This window comes from Vigna unguiculata, chromosome 3 (genome assembly GCF_004118075.2).
Source record: "Vigna unguiculata cultivar IT97K-499-35 chromosome 3, ASM411807v1, whole genome shotgun sequence".
In the NCBI taxonomy this organism is placed as follows: domain Eukaryota; kingdom Viridiplantae; phylum Streptophyta; class Magnoliopsida; order Fabales; family Fabaceae; genus Vigna; species Vigna unguiculata.
The window spans coordinates 4,767,828-4,792,620 of NC_040281.1; the positions used below are offsets into that span (position 1 = coordinate 4,767,828).

Below are 24,793 nucleotides of genomic sequence, written 5' to 3' on the forward strand. Positions count from 1 at the left end.
ATAACGGTTCTAATGTTTTGAATTCAAATCCGCTGAGATAATAATAATGTTAAAATTTTTTATTTTCACAAATGATATTATTATTTTGATTTTATGTATATTATGAAATATGTATCTGATCAATGATTACAAGAGTATTCATATATATATATATAAATGATGTTAATGTTTATATTTTTAATCATTTTATGTATAGATTAAAAATTTTATCGCTAAACATCGGTAAAACATTTTAAAGTATAGAATACAAATACATATCCGATACACAACTATAAAATCCATTTTGAGAATCTACATTGAAATATCGGTGTTCTTCTGGTCAATTCAATAAGTCTTACATTGTTTAGGAGGTGAGGTTATGCGAAGTTTAAATTATTTTACTTCCCTCCACCCTTTGAGGTGCATTTTAAGAACAAAATCATGACAGAACTTCACGCTGCTCCAAAGCAAGACAATCCAATGCCTCGAGAATGCGTTGATTGTTCCTGACTATGACTACAATGACTCTCGGACAAATTTGGTATAAATGGAATCGGAACATGTGCATTATAGATTTAAAGTAATTGATTATATAAAATTATTGATTATATTTTTATATAAATTAAATATTATTGGATTCACATTTTTGCGATGAAATGCATAGTGTTGGAATGAGATAAAATGGAAACAAGTGGAGAGAGAGAGGTGGAAAAGGGGTTAAGAAAGTTAGAAAAGGGTGACTAGTTTGACCAGTCTTGTAGCATAAAGATATTGAAGAAAAGACATAACATAAAAACACAAATATAAGGCAAGGGAAGTATAATAATAATACTACGTCTCCTTTGACTATAGACATTATCAAACAGCCACCTTCAAATCTCTCCCACTATTCGCAATTCCAATTCTCGTGAACTCCATCCATTGCTTTTTTTTTTTCTTCTTCTCTCTTCTGCACAAATTCCATTCCCACAAAGAGGACCAAAACCACATCCTACCAATTTCATTCACTTCGTTTTGGGTGATGAGCGCGTGAAGAGATGCTGCCGGGGAGAAAGAAGGGGGTGGCGGCGGAAGACGCCATAAGGGTCATTGGGTTGGGATACGATCTCACCAACGATCTCAGGCTCAAATTCTGCAAGAACGACTCCAGACTCATCGCTATCGACGACGACAACCTCCGAACTGTGGAACTCCCTCCTCGGATTTCTATCCCTAATGTCCCCAAATCCATCAAGTGTGACAAAGGCGACCGCATGAGACTGTGCTCCGATGTTCTCTCTTTTCAGCAGGTACAATATCTATTTTCTCAACCCCACAGGCTCTGAAAATATTAGTAACTAGTTTTAAGTTACTTCACAATAGTAAATATCTAGTTTTTATATAATAAATAAATATTCTTTCAGGGAAGAAAAGTTCTTTTTGACTTTTAGCATGGATTTTAAGTGGAGGGTTTTGTTCTGCTTACCAAGCTTGAAGTTGGTTGTGTAGAAAAATGTTGAGTTCATGGTTTCATTTGGGTAACTAAGTTTGAAGTATATTAATGTGGGTGGAGAGGAAGGATTTTTTATTTTAAAATTAATTAGAAATAATGGAACGATGTGTCTTCAAATTAACTTCAATCGCAGATTTGACATCATGGCATGTTTTATAGCTGGGGAGTTGTTTGTGAATATTTGCCAAATGGGCACAAGTTGTTTGTGTCCGTGTTGGAATGTATTTTTTTAATTAAAAAACAATTTTCTCTGTTTTTTGTTTGGAAATTTGTGAATGCACACCCCATTTTTCTGGGGTATATGGGTGGGAGGAAACGAGAGATAAAAAAATAATAATAAAATAGAAAGTGGTGGATGTGATAAGTTATGTGATGAAAAATGACTAGATTGATAAGAAGAAAAGTAGTTAGCTATGAGATGGAAGAGAAAGTTAATGTGTGATGATAACAAGTTTGTTTTTGAGGTTGATGGATACTATGTTGTTGTTAACAAGTGGAGGATTTCTTTAATAAGTTTCTTTAATACTATGTTGTACTTCGTTTTAGATGTCAGAGCAATTCAACCAGGAGTTGTCACTGTCTGGTAAGATTCCAACGGGCCATTTCAACGTTGCGTTTGGGTTTACATCAGTTTGGCAAAAGGATGCTGCCGATACCAAGACTCTCGCTTTTGATGGTGTATCCATCACACTCTACAACATTGCATTTGAGAGAACCCAGCTAGTTCTTCAAGATCATGTCAAACAAGCTGTTCCTTCGTCCTGGGATCCGGCTGCCTTGACAAGGTACTTCCTTGATTCAGCAATATATAGAATTATGCCTAGTTGATGTGTTCAATAGTTGTCCAGAAAAAGCTAACTATAGCTAGCACAAAGTCTCCAGAGTTTACATGAACTCATGGAACTTTGATAAACTCAACTTGTAATTCAATTGGGAAATTCGCAAGAGTTTTCTTCATATAAAAAATATTAAAAATTATTAATGACATATATACATAGCATAATACTCTTAATACAACAATAATTCAATATTTCTCTATCATTATAAAGAAAAGTAGCAACTCACGATAATAAAGTGTGATAATACATTATAACTAAATAAGATTAAGCTACATCTATGACTACATCATAAATCAAGTTCTTAACGTCAAAACAATTAAAAAAGGAGATAATTTCTTCAATTTTTTTAGTATAATAAAATACTGTCATTGTTGGGTAAAAGGTGGCAAAAAGATTACTTTTGATTTCAAACTTGTTGACTGGGTTGTCAACTCAAGATTTTATGCTAATTCATCATGAGTTTATAAAGTTTACTCAGGAAAGAGTTTGATAGCAAGTTAACTTATTTTCTCTATCTAGGACGTAAACTTGTAAGAGTTTAAGAATTAAGTATGGAGTTTGATAACTTTGTTCATAAGTGTATGCTAATACATACATACCAACTTATGTCTGTTGGAACTCTGACAAGTTTAGTGTACATATTTTGCTCCTTTTCCATTCATTTCAATTAACAAATCCACTTGCAGTGTTGGAGTCGGAACTCATATTTGATCTTATCATTTCAGATTCATCGAGAAGTATGGAACTCATGTCATAGTTGGGGTGAAAATAGGAGGAACTGATATAATCTATGCAAAGCAGCAGTACTCATCTACTGTCCAACCTGCCGTTGTACAGAAAAAGTTGAAGGACATGGCAGATGAATTCTTTGTTGGTGGGAGGATTAATGAAAAGGAAAAGGTTTGAAGTTTTTCTAGTCCAATTTTATTTTTATTCTCATCAATTTTTGGTAAATTCTATAAGGTTACACCATTTTACAATGAGGGTATGCTCTTTTTTGTATGATACCTGATGAGGGAGTTGAAAGATGGAATCAGTGGTATGTTACAGTTGTGATGGGAAACTTTTGAATCAAATTCTTTTTTTATCAAGTAGAAGTAAAAAGGAATAATTGAAATGTAAATCCAGCAATATTTTACTAGCACTGTCTTGGATGGAGATGAAAAAATGGAGATTGTAAGATTTTTAGTATCGTGGATGTGGAATTTAGAGGTATAGATATTTGAGTATAATAATATATTTAGTTAGTGTGGGATCTCCAACACACTTCATTTGTGGATAGTGGTCCAATGAAAGTTGATAATGGATGACACGATAAACTCAACAAACTTTGCTATGATAGACATTAGTACCATCCTAGAAAGTAAATTTTAAGTGTAAGTTAGTCTCACAAGATCAACTTGGAAGGTAAGGATTGTACTCAATTATATACAATACTTTAAAAGTATTTCTAATCGACATGAGATTTCCAATGGTGTGTACTAAATACAATTAAAGGACAACATAGGGCATGATTGGAAACCAACCATTTCTCTAACAGTGGTTGGGTGTGAACATATCAGGAAATTGGAACACATAATGTTTGTATCTGGGTAACTTACATGCTCTTGATAACAAAATCACGTCAATATGGATAGTAAATGTAGAGGCTTATAGCTTCTGCTATGACTCACAATAGAGAAAGTAAAAGTGGCAAGTTGTTGAAAATGTCACTGACAATAATAGCATGCTAGATTTTTTCTTTTTCTGGTGTGGTGTGGTGGACTACAGCATCGGTGACCAGAAGAGTGACTGAATGTGTCAGATGAGATAACAAAATGGAGGAGAGCGTAAACCAGCAGTATCAGAACAGAGGTGACAAGATTGAAAACACTCTGGAATACGGGCTGAGGAAACAATAAATACATGAAAAATTTGGGAGTCCCAAATTTGAAGGGTCTTAAGGTGAGATCCGAACTGTCCAAGGTTTATAAAAACTACATTGGCCAAATTTCTAGAGAATGTGAGATATCAATAACCCCCTCACCACCACCCCACCCCTTCAATGGTCAGTATTAGACATTTGGAGGGTGGACAAAAGCAGATAACCTAATAGCAAATTCCCCTCCTGCATAGAAATAAATATCTGGTGCACGGGAAATAAGGGTGACCCAATAAGTGATATAGGGTAGTTTTTGATAAGAATTTGGGTTGAGTCTAATTTAATCTCGCAAAATTAATTTGTAAGATGAGGATTACCCAAAATAAGGATTACATTTATCATATCTCTAGTTCAATGGTGGACAGTAACACTTTCTTACCATGTTGAATTTAGAGAGGGAGATAAAGAGGAACCTAGCATATTTTAGAGAGAATATAGAGAATATGAATCAATGTTGTTAAATAGTTGCACCATGGCTGCTGTGATGGAATGGTGTGACAGGTACTTTGGCTGACCACCATAGGCAATTTGTGAAGGGAGGCCCAGTGTGGCGGCTAGAGATGACAAATAAACCCGTCCCCGTGGGTATTGTCCGAACTCGTTCCCGTTTTGACGGGGAATCCCCACATTGACTGGGTATGGGTATGAGGAATCCCCGACTTTTTCAATTGGGTATGGGAATGGTTATGGGGATGTACATATCCCCACCATAATACCCGTTCCCGCCATATATCTGTCATCGTTTAAATTATTAAAATATTCACAATTAATTAAGTAATCATATATATATATATATATATATATATATATATTCAATTTTTTGTTTCTTCTAATTATTTGGTTTGTCATGAAACTCATTCGCATCTCCAAAATATTTTTCATCTTATCATTAACATTTATGTAATTATGTTAAAATGATGTATGTCAATTAAAATTTTTTATGTCTCATATTTTAATATTCTATTATTCTTTTATATTTTATTTATTCTATATTTTTCTTTCACATGAGTATGTTTATTACTCTTAATTTAAGTGTTTAATAGCATAAACTTTTCATTTACTAGGTAATATAAAAAAAAATCTTCACTTTCTTTTATTAACTTTTGTTTCATTTAAAGAACTCTTTTGTTTTGCTAAAATAATTACTTCTCAACCATTGAGTATATATGTTGATATTTGAAAAGTGTTCTTAGATGTCTAAGGTATTTTTCATCTTATCATAACCCTTAATTATAAATTTGTTTTTCTTTGTGCGATCTCTTTCAATAGTTTCTCATTTTGTTTCTAAGGCACACATTTGTTAATTTTTTAATATTTTTATTTGTTATTTATTTTCATCATGTAGAATACTATTTCAATATATTTTATCTAATTATTTTTTATTTTCTAACTCATTATATCAATCATACTGTAATTTTTTCACTATAATTGTATAAATAATTTTTATTTACTACAATATCAAAATTTAATGTAATTGCCATGAATATTTTTTTATCACCATCCAACATATATTGGAATTCAAAAGATACAATATCTATGTTAAAATTTTATTATTATGTTTATTATTTTTTATTTGTGTCATTTTGATTAAGTGATGTATTATCATTTTTATTAGTGTATAAAAAAAGAGATACATTAGAATTTAAAAAATTGAAGTAAACAAACATTTAAAATATATTTTAATTTGAATATTTGTTTTCCTTTAAATTTTTTTCAAAATATTTTTAAATCTTATCAACTAGGTTTCATTAATGTTTGCAATTTGCAAATTTAATAAATGTTTTGATTCTCATGAAATTTGTAAACAATTATGATTTATTTAAAAGTATTTGATATCGAAGAAACAATCATCCTCCTAATATTGAATATTTGATAATATTATGTTTCCTTTACCGTAATTTTTTATTATTTTATAAAAATTAATTAAAATTTATATTGAAGTAATAGGGAAACGGGTACGGGTACGAGATTATACCCGTTACCCGGTAGGGATGAGGATGGGATAAAAGTTTGATACCCGTTGGATTTGGGTATGGGGATGGGATGAATTTTTTTTACGGGATGGGTATGGGATAGCGAAATCCGTCCCCGTCACGTCCTGTTGCCATCCTTAGTGGCGGCAACTGGGCTCATAGGCCACACTGCCGTGCTTATACGGTGGAGTTTTGGCCTTTCAACATATTCTGTTGCCCACGAACTCTAAGGAGAATGCTTTATTATTCACCAGAATTTAGTATGTATGTTCTGCATGTTATACATATATATAGACTCTTGATAGACTTATTGAGGAATATTTCCTACGCCAATGCAACTCCCTAGACATCAATACTACCCATGAATACCAAATGCTTTAGGCGTTATGGTACTAAATTTGTATATCGTAATGTAACTCACTGATTTGTGTTCATTGTGTTCAAGCAGTCAGTTGGAAAAAAAATGCATTCCATTAGTTTAGGGTGGTAAAGTGCCAGCGAGAACATAAGCTAAGCGTTGCAAAGTTGATAATGTTGTAGTGGATGAGTAACATACAACAAAAGATATAATTAGCAATGTGTATCTTAGAGAGAAAAGCACCTGTTGAGGAAACATGATATGATTTCTCCAAAGACAGTTCGGTCTTGTGAGATGAAGAACTATAGAAGGTCCTGTAAGAAGAATTGATCACATGGAGAATTGCCGAATAAATAGAGACAGTGGAGGACGAAAATAACTCTATGAGAAACCATAAGAAACCTTTGTGCTCATGTGGCCTTTCGAAAGACTCAGTCTTAGAATACAAAAGCAATGTTTGTAAAAGTAAAGGGAAATAGGGAATAATAGGATTCTGATTTATTAAGAAACATATGACGAATATATACACAAATATGTATCTTTAATTTGATGATTCTGCACCTATAAGTCAGCTACTTACTCCTCTAGTTAAGCTATTATAATATAAGAGTTTCCATATTTACAACAAGAATCATGGGATATGATTTACTTTCCTTACAATGTTGGATTTGTTGGAGATGGACTAGCCCACTTTCTAAGAGGATTCATGCAACTAAAAGCTAAGACTCCATTTACTGGGAAAGAAAATTGTTGTGGTTTTGTTTTGGCCAGTTTCATTGAGTGTGTAGAAGCTTTAAAAAAATTTAAAATTATAAAGCTTATATTCAAGTGATATTGATCTTTAGATTGTAGGATATGTCCAATGTTAGATAACATGATTATCCTGGTCTTTAATAAAAAGGATATTCAAGTCCTTTACTAATGTAAATATATGTTTCCAGTAAAAGACTAGAATATTTTGGTAACAAGTCACTTTTTACATCTTGTATTATGTTCTAACTCATAAGTTAACGGAATTGTGTATGGAACCGCTTTACATTGTAAGTGGTAGTTTAGAAACAAATTTAAAATCTTTCATTTTGTGTCCTCCAATGAATTTTTTAAAATCAGGAGCAACAATGAAAGTATAATATATTTGCTATTAAGACTGAATAATCAGGAGTAAAATAAGAAAAACAGATCAAATGAAAATAAAGAAATCCTAAGGACCATCCTGTGGGATACAGGGCTAGATACCATTTATTTGTGGCAAAGTCAGTCCATTTATAACATTTATTCTTTTTTCTGAAGAAAATATTACATTTTCCTATGCAGGACAATACTCTAGGTTTTATGGATATTCAAGCTGGTTCCTACTATGAATCAGAGGTAACTACATTTTATTTTAAAAATTGAATTTATGCTAGGTTCAGGATCCTTCAGTTTTCTCGTATTGGTTTGTGCTTACAGAACTACTACCAGATTCCTTTACTAATTTTTTAAAATTTAAATTGCTGTGTAACATATAGCTGATCGACTTGTTTGTTCAACTTTATTTTGTAAAATTTCATGTGTTTTCTGATGCAAATTTTAATATTGTTACTAAAGAGACTTTTCCTGCTCTATCTGTTGTTGTTTTAGAGCTTTATTAATCCGAAATTATTTGTGTCATTTTGTTCTAGATATTTAATCTTTGAAATTGTATGTTCAACCCAGTATTTTGATGTTGAATACCATAACCATCATTTTAGCATCTGAATTTGGTCTGTGGGATCAATATTATTTGTTTTTGCCTCGATGCATCATTGATTTAATCGTTCCAGCCAAGGTAGTCCTCAAATTGATGCCCTTTTCAGTGTCAATGTCGTCTCGGTCCACTAGTAAAAATAAATAAATAATACAAAGGTCACACAATAATTATTCTTATTTTTTTTCTCTTTTGATTGAACAATATAGGTGCAGGATATCAAGTTCATATGCAAGAGGAAAGGTGGAAATGGGAAAAAATCTTTGTCCCATAGTGACTGGTGCCAAACTGTTCTGTCTCAACCTGATGTGATATCAATGTCATTTGTACCAATTACATCTCTGCTTGGTGGAATAAATGGAAGTGGATATTTAACTCATGCGATGAATCTCTATTTACGATGTAAGCAGCTAAGTTCGACTCCTTTAGCCATTTTTATATTTACATTTAAATTTTACTTAGATGTGATCTGTTTTTGATTTGTTAGAAAACCTCATAATTTTTCTTTAGCATAGTTATCAGTGGTGCACCATAGCATTGTGGTGATGTCATGTGCCACCACTGTTTTGAATTGCAGTGAGTTATGCAATAGCAGTCAAAATAGAGGCTGTAGAGGGAGGCATTTTTAGCAACCCATTCTGGCCCTCAAAATAGCAGCATTTTTGGAATTTTTCGGGGCAAAGTTGAGATTGTCTTCCTCTTTAAAATTAAAAAACACTAATTGATGTAGTTTCCCATGCTTTTATTTACTATGAGACACCCACATTGTTTGACTAACACCCACCTCTTTCCAGCAAGATATCTTGGGTCCCTCACCTTCTCTTCTTTTCTCTGTTTTGAACTCTGAATCACCTTAATTGTGAGTTCTGAATCCCCTATCATCTATGTTCTTTTCTATGTGCAATACCCACCCTCACTTCTTTTTGAATGTTTAATATGTCTTGTATTTGAAATTTGAAATATAAATATGCTTTTAGATTTTGTTTGTTTCCTTGACCTATCTTATTTACTTATATGTTTTTCTTAAAACTTATGACCTTTTATTGTTTATTATCAATATATCATGAATCTTGTGTAACATTAAATTTGTTAGCATTTATATATACATGGTATAAGTTATTTAATCATATAATCAAGCAACTTTAGTTAAATGGGGGTACAGGTGCTGAACATTAGTTACTGTAAAGAGAAACTACAATGGAAGTAGGGATGATAAATAGACCCGTTCCTATGGGTATTGTTTAAACAAGTCCTGATTTTGATGGACAATTCCCGCATTGACCAGCTATGGGTATGGATAATACCTTATTTTTGAAATTGGCTATATGGGAATGAGTATGTACATATCCATCTCATCCCCATACATGTATCCGTCTGCATTTTAAATTACTAAAACACTTATAGTTTTAGGTAACCTAAAAAAATCATCTTTAGTGTTCTCTATTGACCTTAGTTTCTCTTGTCCTTAGTTTCATATCATTTGGAAAACCCTTTTTTTTTTTTTTGTACACAATTTTTCATTCATTCTCAACTATTGTTTGACTATTCAATATTCACCAAGTTTATTCTGATCCTTAGGGTACATCTCTCTTATTACAACCTTTATTATACATTTTGTCATTCACGTGGTTTCGTTCAAATGGTGTACTACATTTCATGAAACACAAACATCAATTTCATTAAATCAAATAAATTTTAGGGCACACATTTTATTATTTCTACTCCTTTTTAATATTTTTTGTTTCTTTTTTCAAATTAGAATATTTGACTCTCAATTTTAAGTGTGTTCTTTTGACATTGAATATTTTATAAAATCATGTTCATTTGCTATGATTTTTATTTTTTTTGTAAAAAAGAGTTGTTTAATTAATATTTGAAATAGGAAGGAGGTGGATACAAGTATACCCTGGTTATTCGATGAGGATGAAACAAATTTTTCATACCTATTGACTATAAGGATGAGAATGAATTTTTACTTCGAAGATAAGGATGAGATAATCAAACTTGCTCCCATCCTACACCATTTTCATGCCTGAATGGAAGAACAAAATCTTTGATTCAATAAGATGATAGATACATAAAAAAATAGATAGCATGATACACAGAGCAGAAAAGGAACATAATCAGTCCTAGTGAAAGGAATAAAAAGCCACCAAATTAGTTTTGTATGTGAATCCCCAAATTTAAAGGATTTTTGGTTTATTTTCCTAATAATTATATTAATGTTTATGCACTTACAGCTTAGGGTGGCGGGTGTTGGAAAGTCTCACATCACCCCCCCTTAATTCTTTGGGTGTGCCTTGTATATCTGCTAGACAATTTCATCTAATGTCATTTGGTTTTAAGTTGAAATGTAACATGTTATGAGAGCCTAGAGTGCATCTTAGTAATTGCCTATTTTGATTCTTTGGGGGGTGAGTCTCAATTGTTGGGATCCGGCTTGGATACATGTTTGGTAACTTGCCTAATGCCAACTGGTAATGAACTATTTTGGTAGGCTAGCATGGTTTGGCATACATATGTGGAAGGGCTGTTATGTGAAGTTCTGCATTGCCAGTCTTAACTCTTGTGGGAGGGGAGTGTTGGAAAGTCCCACATCATCTGCCTCAAATTTTGGGGTGTGGGTTTGGTAACTTCACTTAATGCCAATTGGTACCACATGATTTGGCAGACTTCCGTGGAGATGGGTGTTATAGGAAGTACCACATTGTCTGTCTCACTTCTTGGGATACGACTTATATATATATATATATATATATATATATATATATATATATATATATATATATATATATATATATATATATATATATATATATATATATATATATATATATATATATATATATATATGTTAGGCAATTTCATATAGTGCCAATTTGTTAGGATGAAATTTGACACGGTATCAGAACCTGTATCTCATCTTCGTAATTGTATATTTTGGTTTGGCATACATTTGTGGAGGGGAGTATTGGGAAGTCGCACATATCTTGTCTCATTTCTTATATTGCAAGTTCTATCTATTAGACAACTTTGCTTAATGTCAATTAGTTTTACTTTGAAGTCAAACAAGTTTTAAATAGATGTCTTCTATTCCTAGTTAGGCTATAAGATCTTGAAACCCAAGCTGTTTAGCATTTTTTTGAGAACATCAAACTATTGGTGCTCTAATGAAACATAGGACATCCACACCAGATCTCCCTCTAACTTTTATATTATCGAAGGGTCTATTATTTTCAATATATTTTGTCATTTTTTGTCTGAATTCATTGGGAACGATTATCAGAAAATTGCTGATTGTAATTATAGTTTTGTATGCTATTGTTGGAGATGATCTAAATATATGCCACAAATGTAATCCTTGCATTGGAGGTTAAAAAACATGTCTTTTAATAAAATGCAATCGTCATCCTATGTAACTTGACTGCAGATAAACCACCAATTGAAGAACTGCATCAATTTTTGGAGTTTCAGCTTCCAAGGCAATGGGCCCCTGTATTTGGTGAGCTTGCCCTTGGTCCTGAAAGGAAGCCTCAAAACACTGCATCTTTACAGTTCAGTTTCCTGGGTCCAAAGCTCTATGTAAATACAACACCGGTAATGCTACCAGATTTATGTTGAACTTTTTGTATCTAGTTGGTTTGTTCTTATCTTTGAATCTGTGATTTCTACAACTTATCTTCAATAAATGTGAATGGACATTTTAATACATGTCCCTTCCCCCTCCTCAGTTATATAACCGTAACAAGGAAAATACGGTCTATTTCTGTTTTCTTTAATTTTAAAAAATTGAGAGACTGAGGATATTAGGATTCTTGTTGTTTTAGAAGTGCTGCTGTTCTAGGTTTGTACTAGTTGCTCTTGTACTGGACGTGGAGTGTCAGTATAAATATGAGCATTTGGTCAGTTTTTCTTGGTCAATTTTGCAGAATTATAGTGATAAAATATATTTTTTCCCGCATTTTCATTTTGGTCCAATCCACCAATAGAGATATTTGAAACTAAAGAAATATAGCCTTCTTTTACAATAAGAAATATAACCTTAAAGTTGGGGGTTACAGTCTGCTTTGTTGTATGCCATTTGTGCTTTTCTTTGGAGGATGCTTTACTGATTTTTTTCCGTAAATTTGTCCAGTTGTTCTCAGAAGACGAGAAGTACAATTAGAATATATCCTCTGATGTGTGTACCTTTGCTTTTTTTTTTTTTTGTGTGTGTGTGTGTGGATTTTACTTATGTAATTGGATATTTTAGCCAAAAGTGAAAATCAGAAACAAAAGTGTATGTCTTCACATCAATGTGTGAACAGATGAACAGACTTCGTATTTCATTTAAAATTTTTAATGACTAGATTTTATGTTTCTGGGGGCTGCATGTCACTCTTGTCACGTTTACTTTTGTACCCTATATTTTCTAAATTGTTTTGACAGAAAATAATAACCCATTAGCCTTCTGTTTCTTTGTTTAGTCATCAAAAGTAGTTTGCTAATGCATTCATTATTTAGATGTATTGTACATAATGTCACAAACTTGATCCACTTACATACAGGTTGATGTGGGAAAGAAGCCTGTGACAGGCCTTCGATTGTATTTGGAAGGAAAAAGAAGTAACTGCTTGGCAATCCATTTACAGCACCTCTCCTCACTGCCCAAAACCTTCCAACTCCAGGATGAGCCTAATGGGAATGCATCCAATGACTCTTCAGAACGCAAGTACTATGAGAAAGTTCAGTGGAAGAGTTTCTCTCATGTTTGCACAGCTCCTGTTCAATCAGATGATGAACATGCTGTTGTGACTGGTGCTCACTTCGAAGTTGGAGATACTGGTCTTAAGAAAGTTCTATTTCTAAGACTTCATTTCTCTAAAGTTGTCCGTGCAACCAAGGTGAAAGAACCTCAGTGGGATGGTTCTCCTGGATTGACCCAGAAGTCTGGAATAATCTCAACATTGATCAGCACTCACTTCTCAGGTCCACAAAAGCCACCGCCGCCGCGGCCGTCGGATGTGAACATCAACTCTGCTTTATACCCTGGGGGGCCTCCTGTGCCTACTCAGTCACCCAAACTTCTAAGGTTTGTTGACACAACTGAAATGACAAGAGGGCCACAAGACTTTCCTGGCTACTGGGTTGTGTCTGGGGCAAGGCTTTTCGTGGAGAAGGGAAAGATATCACTTAAAGTAAAATACTCTCTTTTAACCGTGATACCTGATGAAGAGGTGGGAAATTTTTGAAATTATCAAATGAGGGATTGTAGAAGATGATCTCCTCAGGTAAAGTTCAATGAGATGGACGTGTGTGTATATAATAGTAACTGATTCTTTTCCTGTGTACATTTGCCATTATTTGTGTATACCTGCACTGCAGATACCTTTGGGGAATTCCTTGTTGTAGTTTTGGGAAAGGCTTGTGTAGTCATGCACGTTTCATTTTTTTCTGCCTGATTGTTTGAATGTATTCCTGTGTCAGTGACTTCTATGCAGTAGTTCCACTTAAATTTTACTCTCAAGACAATGAGGGGACATTCATTTCATACCCTAATTAGTGTGTTTGCATAAACAACTTAGTTCAGAAGTATTTATCATACAATGAACCATTATCATAAGCTCTTTCAAAAAGAAGTTTTCTATTATCATAAGACAAATTTCAACGGTATGTGAATACATTGTTCCAGCTGAACTTTTAGTATAATACAAGTGTGAAGAATAACAAAGTCGCATGCAAGATAGAAACATTATACTTGTAACTATTTTTTATTTGTAGCAATACTTTCCTATAAAAATTGAAAATCCAAAAGCTATTTTTACCAAATTGATATAAATTTAAACAATTTATTGTAGTCGTAATTATACTGTATAAAACACAGTATACACCTAAAAGAAAACTAGTGAAACAAATAGAGTGTTTAACAAAAGTGTCACTGGGAATGTGAAAATTCTATTTCGAAATATCCATTCTAAAATGAAAAGATATTAGTACTAAAAAGCTAAATGTATAGAATATATGGAATAGATGAGTAGGTATAAGTATGACACACCATAATTAATTGTTCATTTTCAATATTTTTCCTATAAATTTTATTGTGGATTTATATCATATAGATATATGGAATCACAAGAATAGAGTTATTTTTAAATACTAGTATCTTTGTATCTAGCTGCAATATTTGGGACTAGTTAAAAATACCCTTTTGTTCAATAACTCAAAAGGAGATTTATCTTATTTACTCAAATTGTTTGAAACATATTATGCTTGGTGTAATATTATTGACAGAAAAATGTTATTAAAGTGGTATATTATGAGTATTCATGTTTTAAAGATCATGTATAAGATTTGGAGTAATCCAAATACTCTATTTATAAATATATAGTTTTTTTTCCTGATTTAAAATAATTAATATAAGACTATGGGTCCAAACTAAGTTAATTTTTTAAGAGATCACAATTTTGTTAACCTAATTAGTCAATTAGGCAGAATCTAAACTATTTTTTATTGACATTTTATAAGATTTTCACACTAATAGTTTTTCATTCACTTATTGGTAGAAAAAGATGTTTTAAGACAGTTTTTTTTTTTTTTTTTTACGTAGCACTTTATTTAACATGCAGAATCTTATATCTTACCTCATAAGATGATTTATATCTATAAGAACGTTTTATAAACTTCAAATATTAAGTCTACGATCTTGAGTATGATATCTATATTATAAATGTCCTTACACAAAGTGAAACTAACGAATTATACATGTGGGGGGATAATAGACAATGATGCATAAATATCATGTCACTCACCATGTGTGAACATATACATTGTGTTGAATAAGTTTAATTGGATTTGAAAATTCAGATTATTAAAATTCATAATATTGATTATGATTTTGGGAATGCAAAATTTAACTATTTATGTATGTTGACCCTTCATTTAGTGACAACACATGATTTGGATAGTTGACATACATAATAGTTTTGGTCTTGATTCAACATCATAAAACGTTTGATAAATTTTAATTTTGCAGTATTCAATTGCCAATTGGATTGCCTCTTTAGTATTAAACAATAAACTAATGTACAATCATCATTGTTTGCCCTAAAACGACATTGAACTACATTTTTTACATTATTAAACAATTGCTTTATTTTTAACGTAAGCTAACATTATTTTGAACTTATATTATTTTTATAGAAAAGTCAAAACAAACATTAAACTGGTCTAAATTGATACACAAGCTGGTACTGTTATAATATACTTTCTTTTAGTATCTTTTTGTTATTGTCAATGCAAGGTAACCAAACCAACAATTATACAGGTAATAATAAAAACCAATCATAAGTATCATATCCTCACTGTCTATACACTCTCAAGAACAAAAAAACACAGAATCCACCTTGCTCCAATAGCAAGTGGCCATTTCAATCACATTTCCAAAAACAAAATGATTATCATCTCAACCCACCAATTTCCTTTATTCCATATCTACATCATCATGTGGAGCACCATTTCACCAAAACAAAGCACCTTACCATAATCAAGCAAAGGAATCCATGGTGCCAAAAATGTAGCCAAATTTCACATTCCACACACTTGAGGTTGAGCCATGAGTAGTGTTGTATAGCTACACAAACAAGTCCATTCTTGTGTCCATGTCTTGCTACTACCCTTTCCTTTCAAAGGCATTCACTCAGCAATAGTTGCATTTATCTGTCCACATCTAATCTGTCAATCACATCCAATGCTCTCTTTTTGTCAATAACAAAATCAATAACGGGAATCTTAGACACAATTCTGTTGAAAGAAAATTCCTTGCTTCTACTTGTTGATGAATAACTGCTGCTCTTGGTGAGTCTTTCATTATCTGTCAATCCAATCTTCAAACTGTCAAAGTCCAAGCTTTTACTCATCCCTCTTTTACGAATTTTGTTACTAACATCTTGCAGCATTTGCTCCTCGTCACTTGTTAACAATGGTGGTATTGCTTTTAGAGATTGTTGATTTGTTGTTTGCTGGGTTGATCCGACATGGGACTTTATGGTGGACTTGGTTTCTCCGATGTCGATGCCGGATTTACTTTTGACGGCCAATCGATGAAGCCATAGGAGAAGTTCAAGCATATAATTTTCTACTTTGTCTTTATCAGCATGGTGAAGCGTTTCTATCCTCATCACATCAGCCTTCATGGTCTTCTTATTCATATCAGAGCTGCAAGAGTTTGAAAACAAAAAGGAGCATAAGAATAGAGAAGAAAGTAGTGTACACTGTAAAACATCTGACTTTAAGTTTCAGAATAGAAATAGAAGGTTGCTTACCCTGTGCTTGCCCACTCCCCTACCCAACCAAAACCATGATGTGCTCTGAGTCAATTTTAGAGTAACCAACCATAAGAAAAACAGTTAGTTCATTTAGAAAGAAAATGAATTGGTACTAAAAGAAAATTTCTTGTTTTGCTTACTTGGCTGTGTTTGTAGCAATTGGAACCAGCCAATGCAATGTTTTCTCCATCTCTTGTTTAATATCTGATATGGTGAGCTGCAGGAAACAGCACCACAGGGACATGGCAAATGCACAATTAGAGTTACTAAATCAATGTAGGAGATTTTGTACATCGGTTGAAAGTACAAGGCTGAAATAAGAAGAGAAATACTAATTTTTTGTTTGATCATTTTTCCTTGCCATTCAAATAAAAAATGAAGTTGCAATCTGTTGTTAAAAATCTAGGAAGGCCACAAGGGATGTCCAATGGATTAAGTATCGAATGTTAATCGAAGGTATTAGCTGAGGATTGATCATGGGAGATTGAGTGTGTTGAATGCTGATTGAAGGGCTATAAATCAACAATGTCAAACATACAATTGTGTATTTGATATTGTTTTGATCTCCAAACATTTCAGAGCATTGTGCTGTCTCTTAATTTTTGAACAGTGGTAATAGGAGAAAGTAGCAGCAGTAAGATTGTACCTCTTTTAAAACATGAAAGCTTGGCAATTTGGAACGCAAAGCTAATTTTATATTAGGAGGCAAGCTCTGATACAATGCATCCCTTGTATTTGCAGGCATAGAACTGGATCTGGCAACCTGACAGCACCAACAAGAGCTAAGTGGAAGGTTCTTCAGTGCATAAGCTTAATCACACACATGGCAGTAAACAGACAATTATTTAAACAACTATGAAATAGAATAATTACACATGATACAGACCACTAAACTGATTCCGCCACAAAAAGTTAATATACTAATTAGCAAATGGTTAAAAATAAGGGTACAGCCTAATAAATGCTCAAGAGTCTTGAATCAAATAACAGTCGCAGGGCGAGTAGCCAAGTTACGCATTAGTTTAGTTGAACTTTTAACCAAAGGATATAGATAAAACATACTGATTGACCTGGACCAAGCTATGAAATGAATACAATGAAGAAGAAAAACTTACAAGAGTATCAATTTGGAGCACTATATTAGCATAATGCAAAGCAAGGCCTGCAGGACCCAGTCTTTGGCGATTGCTGATGGTTTGAATTAATGGTTTGTGGTCATCTGCAGGTAACCATGGATAAATACCGTTACAATCACAAACAAAAACACAGCTTTCATCACACTTGATCTTAAGAGTAATTTGATGAGAATGAATCCAAATTACTTTCCTTCCCTGCATCCCCCCACCCACCCTTTTTTCCCAAACATCTCCCTTTCAAATTCTACAAATTTCTAAAAACTGAAAAATAAGGGTTAAAAGGTTGAGATTTATCAATGATATCAAATACGCTGTTAGGTTGATAAATAATGATTAAAGGAGGTGATATGAGAAGTAGATAACATAGCAAGTAAGATCCTAATGCCTTTAGTGGGTACATACCTGCAGTGCCAAAGACATTGTTTATCTCCAAATGCAAAAAATGAACTATCTCTACTAGCTTCTCCATAACCTGTAATCCATCAGATTATAAATTACACTCCACTTTTCTCAACTTCACATTCATGTTATGCTCAAAATGAACCCACCTCTATCAATAAATATATTAGAGTATCTATGCTAGTTATTGTATTATACATTGACCAAACGCGATGAAATGATAATACATGTCGATTGGAGGAAAATAAGAGATCATTCAAGTGCAGTAGTAATCTGAAGTTACCTCCTCCAAACTTCTGGACCAGAGTGACTTTTTTTTCAAATGCTTAACTTGCTTCTTTTGACTTCTAAGTTCTGCCCTCAAGATTGAAAGGCCATCACCTACATGATGATGAGACATAGTGAACATTTTATACAAAAGAAAAGAAATTGCCTATACAAATATTGCTCAATATAGCACAGTCAAACTTCTAGCCAGAGTGACTTTTCCTTTAAAATTGACACATAAAATAACCAATCCACTGTGCTTCCATGCACATGCTCAACAAGAATCACAGTTCAGGCACCAAAAAAGTTAAACGAAAATGAAAAGATGTGCTTTGGAACAGTCACCTGACTGAACAGACATACACTATTGTTTTTTAACAAGGGAGAGTTGCCATGGGATTACGCACCCAATGCAAATGAAGGCATTCAGAACATAAAAGCCAATTAAAACGGCATAAACAAATCAAACCTAGTTTTTATATTCATTTCAGAATCCAGCAAAACTAATTCTGCTCTCTATTTGTTTAGTTTGATAATAACCACAGTAATAAACATAGGACAAATAAAAGTCCTGGGTGTATTGTGTGGCCATACCTAAAAGTAAAGGATAATTTTCACTATAATTTATGTGAACCTTAAACCATGAACTGAGCTGAGTTTTCAATATAAGCACTAATGTGTTTGTGTGTGTGTGTGTTTATCTTTCACCACCATGTCAGAATCAGTTGTGCTCAGTGAGTCTCGTCTAAGTTTCACACACTCCAGCCCCTAAATGTTTATTTTAGAATACCAAAATTAATCTTCTTTTGCAAATTATAACCCTTAATAGAATTTTGAATGTGTAATGGAAAAAAAAAAACGTCCCACATTAACTTGAAATAGTGTGCCAAAATACAATATTTATAATAACTCCATGTCACAAACAAAAATTGCAGATTTTCATACATAATACTCTTCAATTACCATTTTGTGCTGCACCCAAATTATCATCCTCTTCACGTTTATGCTGATAATCTTGTGCAAATCTATCCAAAGCATGTAACTCATGGTATAATTCCTGAGGACATAAAAATTTATTTTCCCATTTCTTTCAGAGTTAAATCACACATAAACATAAAGAAGCAAAGACAAAGTTGAATGAACTAAAAAAATGCAGGTCAACAAGTCCACACCGTGTAGATATATTATAGAGCCATTGGTTGTACCCATGAAAACATTGGAGATAATTTTTCAAAAACACATTCAAACTGAGTCACCTTTCCTTTTTTCATGAATATGAGCAAGTCAATATTAGAAGATACCACACAATGAACAATCAATACAGCTATTCCACCTCAGATTATTTAATCAAGTCAACTATTTATAAATAAGAAAATATAATGATTTTGCAAGTTTTTATGAGGTCATATTCCTTCAACAATAATCAATTTATACATTTCCAATCATCATAGAAAGAAAGTATATCCAAGCATCACACTTGTTTCATTCCAAATCATTGTATTATGAAGTAGTATTCAATTACTCTTACTTCTATATATTAAATTGTCCAATTTATAGATTACAAGCTTTACTACAACAGGGTGGTGATAGGTAATAGAAATTACAACCGTTTAACACCCACAAATTACAAGTTGAACTAATACAGTAATTCAAATTAACTACTAACGGAAATCTTGATTTAGATAAGAGTCACAAAGCATGAATAAGAAAGCGAGGGATAGAAAGAATAAAAACCAAATGCAAAATTAAATTTTGTTAAAAAAGTCCAATTAAGGAACAATTAATTACTAAAGTATTTAAAATATTCAAAGAGTGGCTAAAATATAACCATTTAGTGATGGAACTAACCACTGAGTGATTTATTTTACAAAAAAAAAAATACATTCTCTTTTTCAGCTTTAAAAACAACTATCAGAAGCAACGGTACATATTTCTTCAGTAAAGAAATACACTCACAGCTGTAAACTGAACCAAAGTCATCAATTGTTGCATTAGTAATTCAGCCTCCTCTTTTGATTGTCTTGGAGAATTATGTTCTTTGCTAATTCTAAAATTTGCCAAAAGATGGGTCAGAATGAAAATACGAAAGGCTAAAACTTGTTATCCTGAAAGACTAACTATTTAGATGAATTGAGTGAGTACAATTTATATTACTTCTCAAAGTATCGGTCCAAGTTGTGCCACTGAGGATCCTTTGAACGATTTCCAAATCGAATTACCTCATCAGAAAAGATTTTCAACTCATCCCTGAAAGCATAAATCAAAATCACATACAGTTTGGGATTTATAAAGATGTGGTAAACTAACATAGTTGGAAGTTGGCCTGGTCAGGAAAGCCCCTTGTTAGGAATTTGACTAAATTCAATAGTTACCTCTTGTCTGCAGCAACAATCCTCAGAAGTTCATCCATATCCTTTGACACTAAATCTTGCACACCCCCTAAGGGAAGAACCTCTTCTTTTAAGTGCTTAATACTTTTTGCTGAAAGAGATTCCATAAGACTAAAACCCTTGACAATCGTGTTTGCAACTTCAAATGCTAAAATACCAATTTCATTTCCCTTCATCACAGCACCAGATACAAACCCTCCACCACTTAAATTTGTCATGCTGCTCCCAAGAGTGTCCAAAACATCAATACCAGCTCTGCCCAGGCGTAAACTCACTTCTGAGACCTGAAATACAAATATCTCAGTAAATTGCTTCAATTTTACCCTCATGTTTAGTCTACTGAAAGTATAGGAACACTATAACGAAGAGTAAGCATGTTTGGCAGGGATACATTAAAAAATAAGGGAAAAAAGATGAAGAATGTTATGTGACAATAGAAGGAAGTACTTCAATTTCAACCAATAACAGACTACTAGTCCACAATTCAATAAATTTGGGACATTAGTCACTCAAACTTTTAGTTTTCTCTTATTATTTCTACCAGACTTCTGTAAGTTTTGTATTCCATAATCTTCAATTATTCCTTACTCCAAAATTTGAAAAAACAACCCCCACCTCACCCACCAAAATAAAAAACAGAAATTTATAAAGAAGAATCTCAAAAAGATTTAAGATTGCCAAGTTCCTAATATTTGTAATTCAACAAAGACAAAACCGTAAGGTAAAGAAAAAAATTGTACTAATGCTAGGCCAGAAAACCTTACCTAAGACCGGGTAAAGGTAAACTGGGTAGATTAACCTGTCCAGAAACTCTATATTCCAAACAAATGAGTTCAGGAATTACAACTTAAATAGACATATGTTAGAGATTCCACAATGTCTAGATATATGACTAAAATAGACTATACAAATGGGAACAATCCTCACCTTACAAGATGGTTTTGTAGGATTGATTTAGACATAAATTCACTTTCTAATATAGTATAGAAGTTTATACCATCGAGGTATGTTATTCTTGGTGATAGTACTACATTTCTCCCCTCATGTTGAAGAAGACTCATTCTTGACTTGAAATGCAAGAAGTGGTAGTGAAAAAACCAACAATGAAATTGCGAATTTGTGGTTTCTGCTAACATTATCTCTTAAACAGCAATAACACTACCAACAATGATTTTCTAATGGCATTATCTTAAACTGAAACAACACTGCCTAGACCAACTTAGGTAGTGTGTTTCTAAGCTTGAATACTAGTCTCCGACGTGCTTTTGGGAAGGAAGCCAGTGACTGTGCAATTTGAAAGAAGTTTGGCGCTAATGCTAAACTGAAGAATAGCAAGAATAGTTAAACGAGGAAAAGTCTCCAAAGAAACTCAAATACTTAATATCCATACTCAACAAGGGTGAAATCCAAAAAGCCCAAAGCTCAACCAACCCCGATACTGACAAGGACAAGCAACCTAACCTAACCTCAAGGCTCAAGTATACATAAACTATGATATTTCAAATTCTTCATCACACGACAACATAGCGTCTCCAATCCAAAAGGTCCAACCAATCCTTGCATAAATCCCATTCCCTAAAAGCTATCCTTCCAATCCAAATCAAACGTGTAACATAAACTAACAAAATTTGCATTGCCAATAACACCATATTTGTCAATCACTTACACCTGAGAACAAAATAAACAAACAAATAAAATCTAAAGTAGTAGCTTGAGGACAACTCTACTTTCACTCTGGATCTATCTAAACCAATCCATTACCGACTGCAACATGGTTCACAAGTATACCAGGTTTGCGGTAGACTCGGATTACTGATTGATCAGTTCACAGGTCGAGCAAGAAACAGAATGTTGCATAACAAAAGAACACTGGCGAAGCAGAAGAAAGAGGAAGAGAAACAAAAAATAACCAACCTTTGCCACAGCTTGCCTTGATCTTACTGACCTAGACTTATGGGGAAAAGGATCATTAAACCGTGGGATTCCATCATAGAAATCTTCAGAAGCGGACACTGCAGGTGCAGCAGCTGCACCTTCTTGCTTTTTCTTGTCCACCCCATGATCCCCTGCACTTGTCAAATCACTGGGCACCATGATGGTGGACTTGTGGTTCTTGCCATCAGATTTATGGTTATCAGAATGTGCATCCGCTTTGGCAAACACCTTGTCACCTTTGGCAGACTTTGAACAAAGCCCCCCCATATCAAAATTCCAATCTTTTGCACAGAAAGAATAACAGAAGAAACTTTTCTGGCAGCTCAGTTCATCTAAACCAGCAGAAACTGATATAATAACCCACCCTTTTGTTTGTAGTCCTTAATAAATAATAATAATAATAACAACAAATAATTGTAAGAAGAGAAAGAATTGGTGGTCTTTTGAGTGAGGGAAGAGCATGCAAGTTGAGAAAGAAATTACAAGAGTTTTAAACAGAGAAGAGAGGGAGAAGAGGGATGGGGGGTGAATGGGACTGAGAAAAAGATTGAAAATTTGGGAACAAAAAGTCCAGCCTCAACTTCTCTTTGGTGGCCAAGAACAATAATATATAATAATAGTAGTAAATGATAATAATTTTTACTATAATAAAAAAAAAGATTAATGATAGAATAGAAAAGAGGAAAAACATAATAAAGAAGTAATTTTGATGAGAAAAGAAGAGGAATTGTGTTATGTTAATCAAAGGGACATAATGAGGCGGCGCTTCTAGTAGGTTACGGAGTGAACACTACGCCGTATGTTAGATTACTGCCTTCGACTTGGACTGTCAACTTGGGAACTGGTCTTGTTCAACCTTGTCGCTTCCACATTTCTTTTTTTTAAAGAAAAAAACCTAAATTTGCATTTAGACCATGATACTTTTAATGTTAAGTAACGTTAATTCTAACTACTTAATTTAATTCTTCAAATTCCCTTCCTTCTTCATTTTTAAGTTTCAAATTCGCATACCGTGTCAAATTAACTAGTTTTCGGTTTGGTAGTGTGAACGTTTCAATTTGTTTGTTATATGGTGAAAATTTTCTTACTCATAATCACTCATTTTTGTGTGACTTCTCGGACAACTAAAAAAAATACTCTTCTAATTATAATTTTAGAAAACGTTAATCAAATATATCCATTTTTTGGTTTTTCAGAGATAATTAAGTATTCTTTTGAAAAAAAAATGGTATATATTTACTTTTTCCATAATATTATTTTCGGTTGACGCTTAAATTCATCTCTATACATGATTAATGAAATTTCATTACCGTGTTGAAAATTAAGCACCTACTTGGTTTTACGTACAAACAATATTTGCTTTATGATATGAATAATGGAGACTAATGCTATAATTTTCTACGAGTCTTTACATTAGTTAATAAAAGATATTAAATAAGAATTAAGTATATTTAATATTTTAGAAATATAAAATATATTTAATGTTTTGTTTAGGCATTGAGTCCGTGAAAGAATTAATCACTTCAACATTTATAAACACTCTTTTTTTTTAATAAAGAAGTGCCTCCGATCATTTATTTCCATAAAGTATTGAATCAATTAGATATCATTACCTAAAGCTTAAACAATTAAAACTTGTAAAACTGTGAGGGAATTTTTAAGAATAATAATTTACAAAATTAAGTCTTCTGGTCAGGTTTGTATTTAATAAATCTATTTTTCATTTAGATGAGATGAGATATGCAACACATTTTACACCAAATCATATAAATGGAGTATTGGACTAAAAATCGAGATTTAATATATCTAATAAATAACGAATATATTATTTTAACATCATCTTGAATATTAAACTTTTAAACTAATCTAACTTTATAAAATATATAATATAAATTTATTTTATCTCTAATCAATATAAAAATTTTAATATAAAAAGAATTTTAATCAACGGTCATTAAAATACAAATATAAAAGTAAGTATAAAAACTAATAATATTAATTTCATACAGATTTAGTTAATATTTTGATTTTTATATTTAAGACAAATACTCAATTATTTTTCATTATTTTCTTTT

General features: G+C 32.6%; 2 protein-coding genes across 2 annotated transcripts; one reads left to right on the forward strand and one right to left on the reverse strand.

Moving 5' to 3' along the window:
- The first annotated feature begins 808 nt into the window (after window positions 1-808).
- On the forward strand, window positions 809-13,818 carry LOC114177638 (MACPF domain-containing protein At4g24290-like). The gene is made up of 7 exons (XM_028063064.1): window positions 809-1,268; window positions 2,018-2,256; window positions 3,036-3,210; window positions 7,877-7,930; window positions 8,498-8,690; window positions 11,719-11,885; window positions 12,836-13,818. The coding sequence occupies exons 1-7, from the start codon at window positions 1,017-1,019 to the stop codon at window positions 13,517-13,519; spliced, it is 1,764 nt and encodes a 587-aa protein (XP_027918865.1). The 5' UTR covers window positions 809-1,016; the 3' UTR covers window positions 13,520-13,818.
- A 1,681-nt stretch (window positions 13,819-15,499) lies between these two features.
- Window positions 15,500-23,318, reverse strand: LOC114178327. The gene is made up of 12 exons (XM_028064166.1): window positions 22,698-23,318; window positions 20,766-21,067; window positions 20,548-20,640; window positions 20,350-20,440; window positions 19,357-19,450; window positions 18,410-18,507; window positions 18,130-18,199; window positions 17,707-17,810; window positions 17,238-17,354; window positions 16,732-16,808; window positions 16,589-16,633; window positions 15,500-16,481 (listed from the first exon to the last, which is right to left on the reverse strand). The coding sequence occupies exons 1-12, from the start codon at window positions 22,983-22,985 to the stop codon at window positions 15,980-15,982; spliced, it is 1,881 nt and encodes a 626-aa protein (XP_027919967.1). The 5' UTR covers window positions 22,986-23,318; the 3' UTR covers window positions 15,500-15,979.
- Between the last annotated feature and the right edge of the window lie 1,475 nt (window positions 23,319-24,793).

What these genes read in the sequence shown, in the direction of transcription:
- LOC114177638 (XM_028063064.1), top strand. Translation starts at nt 1,017, where the DNA reads ATGCTGCCGGGGAGAAAGAAGGGGGTGGCGGCGGAAGACGCCATAAGG. An exon ending in GATCCGGCTGCCTTGACAAG is followed by an intron (nt 2,257 to 3,035) that starts GTACTTCCTTGA and finishes TTATCATTTCAG; the next exon opens with ATTCATCGAGAAGTATGGAA. An exon ending in GATGAATCTCTATTTACGAT is followed by an intron (nt 8,691 to 11,718) that starts GTAAGCAGCTAA and finishes ACTTGACTGCAG; the next exon opens with ATAAACCACCAATTGAAGAA.
- LOC114178327 (XM_028064166.1), bottom strand. Translation starts at nt 22,985, where the DNA reads ATGGGGGGGCTTTGTTCAAAGTCTGCCAAAGGTGACAAGGTGTTTGCC. An exon ending in ATTGTTGCTGCAGACAAGAG is followed by an intron (nt 20,641 to 20,765) that starts GTAACTATTGAA and finishes TTATGCTTTCAG; the next exon opens with GGATGAGTTGAAAATCTTTT. An exon ending in GGTCCAGAAGTTTGGAGGAG is followed by an intron (nt 18,200 to 18,409) that starts GTAACTTCAGAT and finishes GATGGATTACAG; the next exon opens with GTTATGGAGAAGCTAGTAGA.